Source organism: Sparus aurata, chromosome 5 (assembly GCF_900880675.1).
Source record: "Sparus aurata chromosome 5, fSpaAur1.1, whole genome shotgun sequence".
In the NCBI taxonomy this organism is placed as follows: Eukaryota; Metazoa; Chordata; class Actinopteri; order Spariformes; family Sparidae; genus Sparus; species Sparus aurata.
Genome location: NC_044191.1, coordinates 19,450,405 through 19,468,242, shown reverse-complemented (window position 1 = coordinate 19,468,242; position 17,838 = coordinate 19,450,405). Strand labels below are relative to the sequence as shown.

General features: G+C 39.4%; 1 protein-coding gene across 1 annotated transcript; it reads left to right on the top strand.

Annotated features, from left to right (window-relative positions):
* Window positions 1–1,056: 1,056 nt before the first annotated feature.
* On the top strand, window positions 1,057–17,838 carry LOC115582119 (SEC14-like protein 2). The gene is made up of 12 exons (XM_030417862.1): window positions 1,057–1,402; window positions 3,115–3,190; window positions 6,609–6,652; window positions 7,978–8,040; window positions 8,189–8,377; window positions 9,539–9,634; window positions 9,740–9,800; window positions 9,952–10,035; window positions 10,145–10,251; window positions 15,188–15,327; window positions 15,529–15,698; window positions 15,801–17,838. Exons 1-12 carry the CDS (start codon window positions 1,349–1,351, stop codon window positions 15,950–15,952), a joined length of 1,236 nt encoding a protein of 411 aa, XP_030273722.1. The 5' UTR covers window positions 1,057–1,348; the 3' UTR covers window positions 15,953–17,838.

The window sequence follows — 17,838 nt, the reverse complement described above, 5'->3', positions numbered from 1 at the left end:
AAACCCTCAGACCGATGTTTCACGTCTTTTATTTTAACACAAGGGGTAGTTTTTTTTAATTGCCATATTTCGACATTTTTTGTAAGTGAGCTCTGAAAGTCAAAAATCGAGGAAGCTGCACCTGTTCCACTTTGCACCTGCGCGGTGTGACGTTATAGTGTCGTCCAGTATTTAATAAAATTGGCTAAAATGTGTCAAACATTCTTAGTCTCAAATAATAGCAATAGTAGCCTAAATCTAAATCGCTGAAGGAAAAAATACAAGCAAGCTGTTTTTTCTTGCGTATGTGCGCACGTTCGAGGTTTGCGGATTACTACCAAAGATTGCATATTCCGTGTAACTGGAGAGGAATCACTCAAAAGTAAAAATAATAATAATAATAATAAAATAAAATACAAATAAAAACATGACCCAGCTCCTTTGCCACATTTTTTGTGTGAAAAAACACACATCACGAAAAGTTTTAATCTGAATCCCCCCAAAAAATAAAGACAGGAAATTAATATGTTTCAAAACGTCTTTCTTTGTTAATCAGCATTCAGCGAATTCATATGAAATGATCATACTGTCATTTTAACATTTATCAGATTTCTGATGTCAAAGTTCATTATTCAAATGTCCAGTGCTTTGAACATCCCTATGATGACCTTGTATGTGGCCCTTCAAGCATCCTTGATCCTCGATCTATATAGGTCTAAATATAGCCCACGATATTTGAAAATATCCTTATTAATATTGTGATTTCAATCATACTTACATCTCTATACACTGGGTTTCATATTTCTTAGACACTGACCTCTGTGCTTTTAAATCTTCATGTGTGCTGTTTTTTTTTTTCTTTCTTCCTTTTTTGTGTCTCTGTTAAAATTACAAATCCTCTCAGCCTTTTAAATAGTAGATTCACGTGCAGTTTTTATGAATGTCACAACTAACTCCCCTTTATTTTTCACAAATTAGTTAAAGTCTGTAAAAATGGTGACGCTAGTCCAACAGGAACAAGCTTGGCAAAGCGGGCTCCTGCGTCGTTCCTCTTTCTTGAAGCGAGTTATCCTCCTGTCATTTTCTCTGATCTTTGGCCCAGTCAGCTGGTTGGACTGGATCTTGAACAGGAGGTGCGACGCTCCTGTTTACATTTTTTCTTTCCTTAGCCGCCTTTTCAGCTGCAGGCAGCTGACAGCGAGGATAACCGACCACTGAAGCCGTGGATGAGCATCACTGGGAGGCGTCAGAGACTGAAATCCGCCTGTCACGGTTAACGGTGACGGTGCTGTTTCTGTTTCTGTCTCTCTGTCTGTTAATCTGACTTTGAAGCAGCTCTGTCTTTATCTCGCATCTTGTGGTCGCAGTCATGAGCGGAAGAGTAGGAGACCTCAGTCCTAAACAGGCTGAAGCACTCGAGCAGGTAAGTGCTCATTTATTTATAATGTATAGATCAGTTATCAGCCATTGTAAAGAACGACTTATTTTGCCAGGTCATGAAAAATGAAAAAAAAAAATGAAAAAAAAAACAACGAAAAAAACCCCCAATAATACAATACAATAATATGTATATATGTGTTAATCCTTGTGTCTATAAAATGTAAAATAAATAAATAAAGAGAAAAATAACTAGTTGTACAATATCCCAAAGCCCAGGATGATCTTTTTCAATGTGTTGTTTTGCCGGATCAACAGCCCAAACCCCCCAAAATGTTAAATTTCTATTATATATGACAATTAGAAGCATCACAACCTGACATTTGAGTAGCTGGAAGCAGTAAATATTTGGTATCTTTATTTGAAAAATGACTAAAATGATTTATCAATTATCAAAATGATCAACCAGCCAGTTAGCTGCTGCAGTTCTCAACCCTCCCCTGTCATTTTTAACACCATATGACTGATATGCAAAGCATTATTAAAAACTATAAAGCTTTGTAAATGGTGCCTTCTCAGAAATGTTTTCCAGGAAGCGCCAGTGAGAAGTGAGGGGGAGGGGGGATGAAGTCATACTTTAATTATAAGTGACAATATTCAACATGATGTCTTCAAATTTCTGATTGTGTCCGTGCCCAAACCCAAAGATATTATAGTTTACTGTGGTGTAAGGAAATCGTCGGGAGATTTTGCACTGTTGCTTGTCTAATGATTTAAATGATCAACAGATATCAAAATTGTTGATTACTTTTCCTTCAGTCGACTTAATGATATATTGATTCATTTTTGAAGCTCTGGTTAAATATTCCAATATAAATATACTCTAGTCTTATATCAATCAACGTTGAGGCAGCAAAGCACAGTGTTCCTGAAACAATAACGGATTGCTGGTGAGTAGAAATATACATCACTCAAAGTTTCTCGACATGCTTTTATTTGTTTTCATTTGCTGTATTTGTTTTTGTGGTAGCCTTCTCTCAGGCTCAGTTTTCCTTCAATGAAACTTAAATGTTCAGTATTAGTGCCAAGTTTTATTTTAAGTTTGGTTATCCCAGTTTGGGGTGGATGTGAGCTTGACTGTCCTGCACGGAGCCCAAACTTCAACCTCATCCAACACCTTTGGGATAAATTTGACTGTTGCTCGAGATCCAGGCTTTGCTTCACAACATCTCACCAATGTTCTTGGGAGAAAATCCCTGCAGACATATTTCAAAATCTTGTGGAAACCAGCAGAGTGGAGAGGACTGTTATATCAGCAAAATGAATATTTTTTAATCCTTTATTTATGAACTGCTTTCTCACATTTTACAAGCTAAAAGGTAGATCAATCAAGACAAAATATTTCTGCTCAACTGTCCACGTACTTTTGGCCACGTCTCCCAGTTGAAACCTAGAATATTCTAACGCACGCCGGGTGTCCTCACTGTTTTTGTACCCATGCAAAACATGTTCACAGATAGTCGTTGTTGAACGTTGGCATTAAAGTGTGTAAAATAATTAGTCACCGAGTCACAAGTTTCAGTAGCACTGGGAATTGAAATCTACTAATCTGAAAAGAATGAGTGAAACTACAAAGAAAAGTACTGTAATCCTCAAGACTGTTTTACCTCCAGGGTCAGAACTATAACATACTAGTTAAAGACTTTCCCTGAAAACTTGTCGATCACGTGTCTCTTCTTCTCTCCTTCCTCTGGCCAGTTTCGAGAGAGGATACAAGACATTCTTCCTCAACTTCCTGCACAGCATGACCACTTCCTGTTACGCTGGCTCAGAGGTGAGTTAAAAATCATGATGCACCTGCTCATTTGACCTAACCACATCTTGCACTCTCAGAAAAAAAAACCCTAACGTAATACGTCGCCGTTATGGTAAATTTGTGATAATTAGCCTGCAGTCATTCGTATTCAAGGGTGAAATGTGATGGAGCTATTGTGCTTGTGCAATAGGCAGAAGCTGCAGTGGTTTATTACATGGAATGATGATGTAAGCATCCCTATTAGCAGTGGTTGAGAAAGAGGTGTGATTTTCGAGCTTGTGCATGATGCTCAAACCACAGCTGAAAGAAACAAGGTTCCTATTTAGCAGGGATAAACCAAACAAAACCAGGACGACTACTTTTCTGACTGCAGGTCTTGAAAAGTCAGACAATTCAGGGTCCTCACAAAAAGCCTTGAAAAAGTTATTAAAAAGTCTTTCATTTAATTAGAAATATACTTTTTTGTTGCCGGCTTTCAGGACACACTGGTGGATAGGGCATGTGAAATATTCTCAGTTTTTTCATACCATGGCCAGGATCAACAATACAACAGGTATTAAACCGAATTCAATGTGGTATTAAAGAGTCTTGTGAACCCTATACAAACCCACGTCGGTTGTCATGTTGTCAGACACTTGAAGAAATGGGAAGCATTGATTGAAGGAGCCCTTGTGCTGATTAGTTCTGGAGCAGAGATCTAGCACTCGGTGTATCTGGCTAATCCGGGGCTAATCGCATTAATGGTGCACTACGATGGACGACAGCCCATCTGCCAGGAGACACTCTGCCGGCGCGTTTTCCTCCGAAGTCGTTTCACAACGGGAGCTAGGAGGCACGTTGTTCTCTTTAAAGAAGTTTTGCTGAATGGCCATTGCCAAATGCTTCTCAGAAAGATTAGCGCCACAGCTCCAAACACGGACAATGAGGGTCTGTTGGGCCTGTTTGTATACGCTCTGAATAATGCGAGTTATTTCCCCCTTAATATGAATGTAAAGATGATCCCATTCAAGCTGTGAGAAGAGTGAGGATAGCTCAGTCTAGTTCATTGAGTGAAAGCAAATGGCCCAAGGTGGCACACAGTGAGCGCTAATGATTGACCTCATAACAGAATCATAGAATGGAGCCGAACTGGGCGTGGTTCAAAATGAGATTAAAGTTATAATTTACCAGTTTACACACAGTAACATGTAGGTCGCAGTTAGAGCTAAGGTCATTTTAGTTGTTCCGTTTTTTTTTTTTCAAGAGATATGAAATCCAACTCTTCTTGCAGAGTAGCTGCTTTTTGTCCACGAAAGAACTGCTTGTAACACCAAAAACAAAAAAAGATTTCAGGAACTGCTTTTAGACTAGCTGACATATCATGACATATGTGCCATATTCCTGGAAATGAAAGCAACAAACTGTGTGAAAGATCCAGTCAGACCCAGCTTCTCCCTCCCGAAACAACGCACCTCCTCTTCTTCCAACCAAATGGAAGGTTTTTTCCGAGTCTGCCGTCGGATGATTCACAGCTTTGAGCGGAGCAGTATTTATCTCTGAGGAGCTCCACCTTCAGAGATAAAGGAGCCGGTTAGCAGATGACAGTCCAGTCAGTTTATCAGTTGTATTGCAGTATGTGAAGACAAAGTATCACTCTGGAGTAACAGCTACATTTTGTCCCAGAGTTCAGTGAAATGGACAGAAACTTCTGAACGCCGCTGTCCAGTTTTAGTCACAAGTCACATGAGAAAACTGTGACGCTGACTGTCTCAGTCTCAATGTTGTGATGACAAACAGGCTCTTTAACTGACTTTGGCTTATGTTCTCTCCAGAGCTATAGATATGTTCAGGGATTTTAGCTGTTAAAGCTTCTTTAGCTGCCTAAAAAATAATATTTGTACCGTCCTCTTTTTGTTTTGTTTACAACTGATTAGCCGAGAATGATGCCTTCACCAGACTCGTTTAAAACAAGATTCTTCTTCTTCTCCTCCTTCTCCTTCGTCTTCTTACAGTGGGGCTTTAAGAGTGATGTATTAACAGGCCACAACATGGTCACAAAGTCCCTCCTATCCCATTTTATTCTTGGCAGTATCATCAGATGTTATCAGACAATGAGCTGAGAGGGTTGCGCTCGTACCAGGAGCCTCTGTCACAGCTCGAGATAACGTTATTTCAGATCATAAACCATCACTGTTCGGTCAGTGATCTGAGGAGGAACACTGACTCTGACATCACCTTAGAAAATGTAGCACTGTCCTGTTCTGCACCCCGAGATTGTTTCATGCGAAAATCACCTTGCATTTTTTAAAATCAGAAATAATAGGAGATATGTTTCTACGTTGATGTATCAGGAGAGCCACCCTTGGCGCCATCCGTGGCTCTGCATGTTTGTCATTAGGGGTTGCAAAATCCCTATAATTATCCAGCAGCCGGAGGCATTCAGAGCAAAACTCTTATAAGTAATTCAAAATGATACATGGCCTGGTCGTGAGCCAGGCTTTGTGCTTTTGCAATTTTAAGTCCCTCGATGTCCTAGTTAAGGTGCCAGGTTGGGGCATTAGGTGCAGTGTAATCCACCGTCGGAGTAAGTTGTAAGTCTCACTTCTCGGCAGCAGCAGAACTGTTGTGCTTTTCCACCAGACTGTCAGCAGCAGAGCTAATCACCTTAGATGCAGCTTATTAGACAGCGTAGGACTGTGTGTCGACTCTCTCCTGGAACGTCATACTGACACAGTGGTTTTAATATTGGCCGTGTTAAAGAGGAAGAGGTTATACAAGTTTATTCCCAGTGGTCATTGGGGGTCAAATGGTTACAGTTTAGGAGATTCTTTCATTTTTATTCTTGGTTTTAGCTTTTGACTAATGTATGACAGGTATGTAGGGACACAAGACCACATTTTAGTCTACAACTGGTTGCTTCCATAGACACCTATTCTGTTGGCTGTCTAAGACTTTGACATAATTTTGAAGGCACAAACAACAGACAGGAGAGGACAGGACAGGCTCTGGCAGGATTTATTACTTACCTAAAACCTTAAACTTAAAGGATGTGCTTCAAACCTTGCTCTTATTTGTAGTTATTGGTGTTTCCAGCATTTTCTCTTTCAGCAGGTTTGGATGTAAAATCAGACAGATTTCCAAAATTTCCCCAACCTCCTCCTCTGCTCTCCTGACTGAATGATTGACCTGTTTTAGCCCTTCAAAAGAGTTTAAAGGGACTGTTCACGCCAAAATCAAAAACACATATTCTTTGTCTTGACTGTAGTGCTATTTATCCATCTAGATTTTTTGGGTGTGAGTTGCCGTGATATCGAACATAGAGCTGTGGGCCTTCTCTTGAATATAATGAGCATGAGCCTCTCGTCCATGAATAGATGCATTCTGGTGAAATGTAATTTACCATTTAACACTAACAGGCGATGGATGTCCATATTTATAATCCTTTTTTCTTTTCCAGCCAGAAACTTCAATATCCAGAAGTCTGAGGCCATGCTGCGAAAGGTAACTCGTTCAGCAGAACATTTTATAGTCCCTACATGTGTCATTCACTTGTAGAAATGCAATATGTTACAAATCATGTACTGGATTAAAAAACTACCACATTGTCCTCCTTTTCTGTGACTAATAGGTGTTGCATGTGAAAGTGCAGTTAGCACCAGGAAAGACTGTTCAGCCCATCAGCTCAGTACTGGCCACAGATTACAAAGGGCTGTGTTTTAAAGGTTTGTTGTGGTCAAACTGAGTCATCACAGCAGCCTGGGGGATACAAGATATAGATAACAGGGATTAAATGATTACTTAAAATGACAGAATACGATTTACAACTACCTCACTTAAAGCTGCACGGACTGACTTCTTTCCACTAGGGGGCAGATGAACGCCAACTCCAACATACGGACAGACGAAGCGTTAACATTGAAGTAGCCACACAGCCCGATTTTTAAAGCAGCATTATGTAACTTTTTTTTTACCTTAAATTAACAAAGTTGAAGGAACAGCATCTTCTAATAGGGTGAGTGGTGTCTCCATCACAGCCACTTTTCCCCCCATCACTTGTCTCAGCACTATGTAACTTCAGTGAGAGGGTAGGATCACTGCGTTACACACACATATACATGTACATATACATGTTTACTGCAAGATACAAGTTTTCAACACATAACATTGTTATGACGTGATGAGTTTTGTTCGTAGTTAGCACCTACCTATTACGTCTGACAAACCTTTACTGACCTGGGATTTGTATTGATGACAGTGGTGTTGCACTCAAAACTGTGGGGGGCGCTGAATTGCACAGAATGTCAATTTCTACATAATGAATGAATCTAATAATCTACCAATGAGTCCAACAACGTGGTAAGCAATAACATTTTCCAGACACCGTTTACTGTGTTGTGGTTGCTTATATTCTTAAGCAAACTAATTTGCTTGGAATGTATTTGGACTGCACCCTCGCCACACCCACACACCTTTTTCAGGTATCTAGAAATCGAGAAATAATTTACACCTTAAAAAGTTCTTTCATTTCTTTCCTGCCAGTTGGTGGAATGTGATGCTTGTGCTTGTGATCATGTGTTGGCATGTTTCTGTTTCCACAGCGCTACATAACTGATCCCCCTCCTGCTGACGGGGCTCGCTTTACATCACCTAGCCTACTGTCTGAAACCTCATAATCCACTTTAAATCACTAGTTCCTGCTTGGGCGGATCTGCCACTGTACAAGCACTGTGTTCCTCACAGAGGAAGTAAAAAACAAGTTTTAATGTTGCCCTACTTCCTGTATATTATTAATCGAATGATTAACATGCACCCATCTTTTCTTTCAGCATTTGGAGTTCAGGAAACACATGAAGGTAGACACGATAATCACCGACTGGCGTCCACCAGAGGTAAACAAAAAAACAACTTTATAAACCATATTTTACTGTAGGTTCAGTGTAATCAAAGAAATGCCTCTGAATTTACCTCTTGACAAGTAATCCCATACATGACCGAAGAAAGCAGTGATTTGACATCTAAAATGACTGCTGTTTGCAGGTGATAGAAAAGTATCTGTCAGGTGGGATGTGTGGTTACGACCGTGAGGGCAGTCCCATCTGGTATGATGTCATCGGACCTGTGGACCCTAAAGGCCTCTTCCTGTCTGCCTCCAAGCAAGACTTTATCAAGTCCAAGATCAGAGACTGTGAGGTCCTGCAGAAGGAGTGTAACCTGCAGTCACAGAGGGTAAGAGGCAGGCAGAGACAACACCTCAAGTTCACATGGTGAACATGTGGATCCAAGAATCAATCATCAACCCTACAATTAAAGTGAAACTCTCGACAAAATGCAACTTATGCTTTTTTGTGAATGTATATCAGTCAAACCTTCGTGTAAAGCATAATTACGATGAAAGAGGCACTCTTAAAATTTACCATAGTTTCGTTTTTTGGGTCAGACTCATTTTCAATGGGAGAGCTTGGGGCAAATTAGCGATAGCATCAAAATCGCTGCTTTTAAAACACTAAGTCGACACAACATGAAACTTTGCTCGTAGTATCACCAGGGTCTCTACACATGAACACAAGCATTGAAAACATTGTTTGTGTACACAAAGTTTACTAAAAAGAGAGTTTTTGGACAACTCAAGTTAGCAGATGTTTCCTCCGCTGGCTGCCGTCATGCCAGTGAGAAGTGTCGATTTCCGAATGCGAGGTAACATGGAGGACAGTTAAGGTGGACCGCTCCTAAAGCTTAGTTCTATATTAATGCACAGCTAAATTGTTGTTTTTTTTGTTAGCGAAAAACAAAATTGACCTTGAAGTTGAAAAAGGAAAGTCACGTGAGATATCGCGTGGATAGTTGTTGCCGGAAGACAGTAGCCGTCCACCTTAACTCTCCTCAAAGTTATGTTGCATTCTGAGATTGATCCTTCTCGGCTGTCGTGATGGTGGCTAGTGGAACAAGCTACTGTTAAGGTGAGTTGTTCAAAAACGTTCTTTTTAGCAAACTCTGTGTACACAAACAATGTTCTCAATGCTCGTGTTCATGTGTAGAGACCCTGGTGATACTAGGAGCAAAGTTTCATGTTGTGTCGAACCTTCTTAGTGTTTTAAAAGCAGCGATTTTGATGCTATCGCTAATTTGCCCCAAGCTCTCCCATTGAAAATGAGTTTGACCCAAAAAACGAAACTATGGTAAATCTTAAGAGTGCCTCTTTCATCGTAATTATGCTTTACACGAAGGTTTGACTGATATACATTCACAAAAAAGCCTAAGTTGCATTTTGTCGAGAGTTTCACTTTAATGGCCAGCCCGCTCTGCTATCTTGTATATAAACTTTATGTAAACCTTTTTATAGTTTCACAGATGAAGTTTTCCTGTCTTTTTGTCTCTGTTTTCAACCAGCTTGGGAGGAACGTGGAGTCAATCACCATGATCTATGATGTTGAAGGCTTGGGTCTGAAACACTTATGGAAGCCTGCTATAGAAACATATGGCGAGGTACAGAGACACATACAGTTGAATCACAGATGTCGCACAGCTCAGATGCGGAGCAGACTATTAGGTCGGTCGACATCTCCAAATAATGTTTCTGTGTGTCACCAGATCCTCCAGATGTTTGAAGACAACTACCCAGAAGGCTTGAAAAGGCTGTTTGTCATTAAAGGTGAATCTGTTCTTCCTCCAAGAAAGCGTGTTTCAATAAACAAATTATTTGTTATCGTCTGTCTTTGTTCTTTTTATCATTATATGCTGGCCAGACTTTCTGTCATTGCGTGTGTATGTTTTGTTAACGCCTTTGATTTTTTCTCCTGTAGCCCCCAAGCTCTTTCCTGTGGCGTACAACCTCGTCAAGCACTTTCTGAGTGAGAACACAAGACTAAAGATCCATATCCTCGGGGGTGAGACACTATACCTTTGTCATATTTCATCCTTACATCCAAATTCAGTCCAATCAAAACGCTTTGACTCCCTGATGACACGAGTGCTGCTGTTTCTCTGGTTTGACAGCTAACTGGCAGGAGGTTTTACTGAAGTACATCGATGCAGAAGAGCTGCCGGCGATATACGGGGGCAAGCTGACAGATCCTGATGGAGATCCTCGCTGTCGGACGAGGGTGAGTCAGTGACTGACAGGCCAAACTCCACACCCAAGGCCGATGTGTGTTTTTGGTACTGAGGTGGGCTGATGATGAGTTGGAAGAGACAAGTCTCTGTTGCAGATTCTTCCAGATATATTCCCTTATATTTATTGCGTTCGGCCTGAAACAACTTGTTTCTGTGGAAATTAACAAAGCTGAAGACCAAACCTGATAAATAAACAATAATTGGCCAGGAAACGCTCCAGTAAAGTCTAGTTGACCTCCATCAAAATCATTTTTATGTTGGTATGGAGCCTTTGAAATTTTCAGCAAGTGACAGATGATGTAGATGACATCAATAAATATTTGAGGGTTTTTAATTTCCTCTTTATAGAAACCCTTCCCTTTTTAGTCTGATGTGACTAATCAACTGTAAAGTTTGCCCTGTTAATGACAGCTATCATTTTACGGTTACACTTTTTCACTGATTGCATGAACTATCTAACTGCTAAATGCTTAGTCTACAATTTTTATTATTTAAATTTGATGTGATATCTTTCAGTCTTATTGTGTTGATAGAGTGCTACCGTGAGGAATATTTCTCAGATGGAGCAAGGTGTCCGGTTATTAATCCTAAAATTGAAGTAATAATACAGTAGAATTATACCAATATTTACCAAATCGCAACGTTTATTCCATCATCCATTTATATTTTTAAGATCCTCATAGAACACACCATAATCCATATGCTAAAATCATCAAAGAAACTCGGAGGTAGCAGTAAAGGAAGAATGCAGGTTAAAACAGGATACAATTACCAAGGTAAATAGGTAAAGGTGAAGATGTTGATGATGGGACTGATTAAAAAAAACAATTAAAAGATTAAAGACAGTCACATTCAAAGTTAGAACAGTTAGATGTACGAGGGCTGTTTCTTTGAGCCACAGCTTACAGACATGTAATTGATCTGGTATGGTTGAAATCATTGTCACCGTACAAACAAAGATAATTATCTGGTATTGATAAATGTCAATGAAATGTGCATAACATGATAAAACTAATCTTCAATGCACTAAACTACGTAACAGTTTTCAAAGGAATCACTCACCTCAGTCAAAGATGATGATTTTATTGTCACAAAACAGTTACACCAAAGGTCAGTTTATAGTTATTATTGCCCAGTTCTGTGGACGGTTGTTTTGAGGAACAAGCTATGAGGCAACTATAGACAAACGTCCTGCAACAGAGACAAGTCTGTTTCCAACAGCAGCTGATCATCCCTCCTGTACAATCACAGCCACTGCAGTCTGCTTGCTTTGTACAGCTTACAAATATGGACTTTGTTTTCATAGGGTTGTGAGTCCTGCCCTGTAGTTCTTACACTGATTTGCATCCTGTGCTCATTTAGTTTTGCAGCTTACAGCTTTGCTCTGCTGAGAGACCGGCTGGCTAATATACATTCGTGCACCTGAAATTTGACTGGCAAACTATGTTTTATGGGAGTTGAAAAACAGATGGGAGGGGAAAAAGGCTATATCATCCGCCAGGCCACAAAGTGAAAAAAGATGAGAGAGAGAGCGAAAAAGATGTTTTCCAAAACACCGGATCATAAAATGCTGCTAACACCAGAACAGGAAGGCTCCTGTTACACATGAACGAGTCAGTTTGATCACAGCAGGTCAGTGACAATGCAAGGGCTATTCTGGAGCGGCTGTCCACAGCAGAATGAATCAATACAGCTGACACAGATACAGAGACCCTGCCCTGATGAAAGTGAGCTCGGATGTCTGGTTAACTTCACTAGAGTTGATGCAGACAATGTGTGTCACCACAAGTAAAACAAGTCTTATACATGTACGAGCGGAAACAAAAGAAATCTTTCTCAACATCTAGTGATGCTGCATCACATGCATACAAGTGGAGAAGCTTGACATTCATTTCTCCTTTCACCATCCATATCGAGTGTGTTAAACAAACATAAACCAAACATGGGTTAATGATTAAAAGTAACCATGAGCCCACTGATTATTTCGCTATAAATATGGGTGCATAGATAAATTCAGTCAGAGTGCATTGGGTGTCATCTGTATGGATGATATTTTTGATCTTTATTAAAATCAAAAGGCCAAATAGAAAATTAAAAAGAGATGCAATAAAAGATTAATATATGATTATACTATGAGGTAAACTCAAGCTGTAATAAAACTAAAGATGATAAAGGAAACTAAAAAAGCACATTTTAAAATAATGATAAAATGAGTATATAATATAAAGAGCAAGCTTAAAGGTGCTATATGTAACATTCAGCGACATCTAGCAATTTCAACATTTGCAAAACAAATTCATATTAACAGCTAATTAACTATCATGCCTACTCCGGCCTGTAAAGTGCCCTTCAGTAGCTGGTAGCACGTAACTTACATGAGCTAATGTGTCCAGCCCGGCTACCAAAACAAAGAACAGAGAAACTTGGATCACAATACACAGGAAATGTGACTATATTCTCTGGTCAGGATGCCATTACTCATTGTTTGCTACTACATGTTATACATGTCATCTAAACAAACAAAAACAAGAGAAACATCAAATATATTTCTTTAGGGTTGAATAGAAAAAAAGCCTAAATTAATTATGATTCGCATTTGAATTTCAAGTCTGTTGGGGGGCAAGGGGAAGTAATGAGTTGATCTTGGCAGTCTTTGTAATTTAATGTAAATTAAGTGATAGATTTTTGTAAAGAGGGGTAATGAGTAAGATTTATTTGTTTCTGTCTATGTAAAAATATCTTCTTGCAAGCCATTTTGACCACTGAATATAACAAGGAACTGATGCATAAAGGATGCAGTTTGTGGTTTTGTACCAAAGCAGATGGTGTGCTATGTGAATTCTAACAGGCAACGATAGAGGAAATCTTCCTGCAATTAGAGACAACAAGAAAATTACAAAGAAGAAATGAATTGCTTAATGACACAAGAAATCCCCCGACGTCATCCACGCTTCAACCCTGCCTTGCCGCATAGAAACGGCCTCCGCACAAGAGCTGCAGTCAAACGTGAGGATGCTTTAGTGGGCAGCGTAGTATCGAGCAGAAAGCACGGAGAAAAGCTGCTTGTGTAGTCATGTTTAAAGATAATACTCCAGAATGACTGTGAGTTTGTCACTGTTTCTGTAGATAAATAATTGGGCCCAGGAAAGATGAGGAACAGGAAGAGAGAAATTCATTTCGGCTACGTTCAAGATTCAAGGAATTGTAATGCTCAGGCTCAAAGTGTTTTCTTTTTTCTACCTTGTTTTTTTAAATACACTTTTTTTAGTTAGCTAGCTGTGTGTTCTTGACATTGTACTGTATTGTTTTGATTAGGTCGTAGGAGCCGAGTTATCTTATTAAAGGAATAGTTTGACATTTTAGGAAGTACACTCATTTGCTTTCTGGCCAAGAGTTAGATGAGAAGATTGACACTGCTATAATGTCTGTACAATAAAGATAAAGCTAACTCTGGGTTATAACTGGATTAGCTTAGCACAAAGACTGCAAGTGGGTGGAAACAGCTAGCCTGTTAGCCAGGAAGTAACTACGCCCATATCTCCACCTACAATTCATACACTTCATACTTCATACCTTCATGTTGGTAATTGGATTTTGTCACTACCAGACAGAACCTGGCTAGCTAGTTAGTTTCCCCCAGTTTCCAGTCTCTGTGCTAAGGTAACATGTGTATCCCCCAAAATGTTGTACTATTGCTCTACGAATTGGGCATCACATATGGGGCTGAAATAAATCACTTATAGCATACAATTGTATACGAATTGTATGTAATTAAAATTTTTGGTTCAAAGAAACGTTGATCCGGCCTGTGTGTGCATTTTCTGCATTATTACGGCTCATTATAGTCTGCTATTATTTCAGTCTGAGAGTTTGATTTAGAGAAATTGGATTTATTGTTTATACACTGAGCTGTTAAAGGTGCAATATGTAAGATTTGCCCATCTATAGAATTCATACTCCGAAACAGTAAGGGGGCAGCATAACATCAGTGTGGCAGCTAACTGCTGCTATCAGTTAACTGTGCAGCTAGCGCTCGTACTAGCCGACTGGGAGCTTGGAGAACTGGGACAGTTTTGGTGTTGTTTTCACCTCTTGAGGTAGAAAACTGGTATGCTAACTTCAGTAGATATCTCTACAACACAATACATATATGTCCTCGAGATAATGTCAAAACGGTTATTTTTTCACATTCTGTTGAAAATATGAATCGATTTTTGAATATTTTAAACTAAAATTCTTACGTATTGCACCTTTAATGTCATAGGAGGGAAACTTTTGAGCCTTATACATTTCGCGTTGTTTTTTTCTCACACTTTCCAGTCAAATGCCTGCACAGTTAATGTAAAATGATTGAAAAATGAGGAGATGTCAGGTTAAGTTTTGCTCTCTAATGTACTAAGTGACAATGTGTTTTAGATTTTATGGTTTCAGATGAGTTTGACTTCCCTTATAATAATGTTCATATTCCAGACAGGTCTTTCTGAATGTTTCCAGGAAATTATTCTTGACAACTGACAGGCTGTTCATAGATTTTCTTTAGTTTATGTGTGTGTGTGTATGTGTGTCTGTCTTCTGTAGTTTACACATTGTTAGATTTAACTGACTCTCTGGATTAAATTTATCGACATCACTGCCCTCTGTTGGTTGAATCATGTGCTGCATTGTACAGTGCTGGAAAACCACAGGAGATGATTTGTCTTATTATTTATTTTATTTGTGTGAATAAAAGGAAAAGTGGAAATAGAGAAACATTTTCTCCCTTTTGTGCAAAACCTGTAAAATAACAAGTGCTCAGACAATGTCACAAAGTCACAGTAAGTGATGGCTCTTTCCCCATTTCTCCTACCCTCAAACTTTCAACATTTCATATTTGAAGCTTTTTGACACCGGTATCCTAACTCTGTTCATGCATGGTCTCGGCTGCAGATAAACCACGTCGGCCCAGTTCCCCCCTCCTACTACGTGCGGGACCATGTTAAGGTGGACTACGAGCAGTGTATGAGCGTCAGCCGAGGTTCCTCCCAACAGCTGGAATATGACATCCTGTTCCCGGGCTGCGTTCTCAGGTCAGCGCTGCACCACAAGTTTTCTAAGGGTTTATGTAACTACTAATTGTTTCAACACTAATCTCAGTCGCCCAATCACAGTAACAGAAACATGTCACATAGTAATGTAGTATTTGTGGCTTTTTGCAATTAATCAGATTTATTAGAATTTATAGAAGCAAAGTTTGATTAATTTTGAAATCTTTTTTTCAATCTGGGCAGGTGGCAATTTGCCACTGAGAGTGCAGACATTGGTTTTGGGGTGTTTCTGAAGGCTAGAAAGGGCGAATGGAAGAAGGCAGCTCAGATGCAGGAAGTCGTGCCCAGCCAACGCTACAACGCCCACTTAGTGCCCGAGGACGGATCACTGACCTGTGAGCGCCCAGGAGTCTGTGAGTGACCTCTGCCTCTCAGCAACGATTCGTTCTCAGTATGCAGCATTAGATCAAATCCAGCCTTGTGGTAAATATTCTGTTTTTGTTTGCCTTCCACAGATGTTCTGAGATTTGACAACACTTACAGTATTTTCCAGGCTAAAAGAATCAGCTTCTCCGTTGAGGTCCTGCTCCCCGACCACTTACAGTCCCCACAAACCAACGGGGGGTCCAAAAACCATGTGCAAGCTGAGGGCAACAGCCAATCATAACCATGAAGTTGACACAATGTGCCACTTCCATGTTGTCGCCGGATCTGTAATGTTAGCTGCCATTAGTAAGCACAGCCTGAGAGACTTGAACAGGAACCCCAACATGCTGCCAGAAAGCAAAAATTAAAGTATTTGACTCAAGAAAAGATCTGATGGTTTGCCCATTGAATCATCTCTAAATATTAATGCTATAAAATACATAAGATATATAAGACAACTCCCTGCAGCCAGGTTCCAACATCCGGCAGAAAGCCTAAATCGAAAGGCGTCGAGTTTTTGCCATGAGATGTTTGATAATCATAAGTGACTATGTGTGATGTCCACATACTTCTGGCCACATGGTTTAGCTTAACATTTAATGTTTGGTTGACATGTTCAAGACATGAGGACCCCTGGACACAGACATTGAAGGGGCTCTGTGAAACTTCAGCGTCATGCTGTAAGCCGGTCGTTTGTCTATGTTAGCGGACTCCATTTCTAAGCTAATGTTAGCTACATAGAGAGACACTGACAAGAGGCACTCGAGAACGTTCATAAAGTCACATCCTTCACGAAGAAATCCACAGTCCAGGAGCATTAAACAACTAAAACGAATTGCCCGCAGGCTTGTGTAGATAACCGAGTACGACATATTTCATATCCACTCACATATGGGTTGAATGGGAGTCTGAGAAATTGCCTCAAGTGATGTCACGTGAGTCAGGTTTGAGCCAAATCTGGAGGTGTGGAGTTAAAAAGCTTGAGGCTTCATTAGCCAACACTAACATGACGCACCAAAAATACCAAACCAAACTGTTAGTGGGTGAGTTTCATCGTGGGTAAAGAAGGGGCCAAGGAAGAAGAACGTGTGGAATAAAAACAATGATATCTGTTGATGTTATAGGATATTAAATGCACATTAAAATTGGTGGGATATCCTCACTTAACTGTTGACATTTTCCGGTTTACGTATGTACATGTATTTGTATATGTCTCTCATGTATAAATGTTTCAAATAGACACCAAATTAGTAATGTTAGTGCTACCGCCGCCTGCTTCACTTGTATGATATGTAAAGTATGCCACCACACTTTAAAAGTCTAATAAAAGTAGCACAGAGTGACAGAGTTTTTAATCCGCTATGTAAAAAAACAGAGGATTAATGTTTTATAGACTAATTTGCCATGTCAACAACAGTGTAAGCATTTCAGTTCATTTATATAGAATATGTTTTGAGAGTTAAGGAAAGAAGAAATCGTCTCTCGCTTCTTCTGCCTTAATGCAAATTTCATCACAGGTTTCCACCCTGAACATTCCTTCATGTCATAAACACACATGGAACTACACGTGGAATAATTTGTTATAAAAAGTTAAGTTTTAAAGCCCCATTTACATCCATTACTCAGTGGATGTGCCTCTCATGGTTGTCTCTTTCCCTTTTGACATATTCAGATAACATAACTTTAAATATTCATGTTTATTTAGGTCTAAATTTAAGTCCAGGAAATGTCAGTGGGTTGAAACAATTTGTTATTTTATAATGGCAAAGATTTTCAGATTTTCACAAATATTCAGTATTTAAATAACAAGTGTTAATAATAAAAATAATATTAATAATAATGATAATAATGTCAATTCAGTTGCGATTATATTGTATTCATTTGTGAATATAAAGTATGTTATTCTCACCAGACAATTACTGAATGTAGACTGAGGCTGAAGTTATTTTCATATTTATTTTGCAACAGTATTGAGAGACCTCTGCAACAACCTGATCAGTACGAGTGAAACAAAATAAGCTTGCTGTCATCATCATGCTGTCTGGTTAGTCCAGATCTTTTCACATGTGATGAAGATGACAAACTTGAAACAGTTATAAGAGAAGTAAATAAATCTGTTAAAAAATA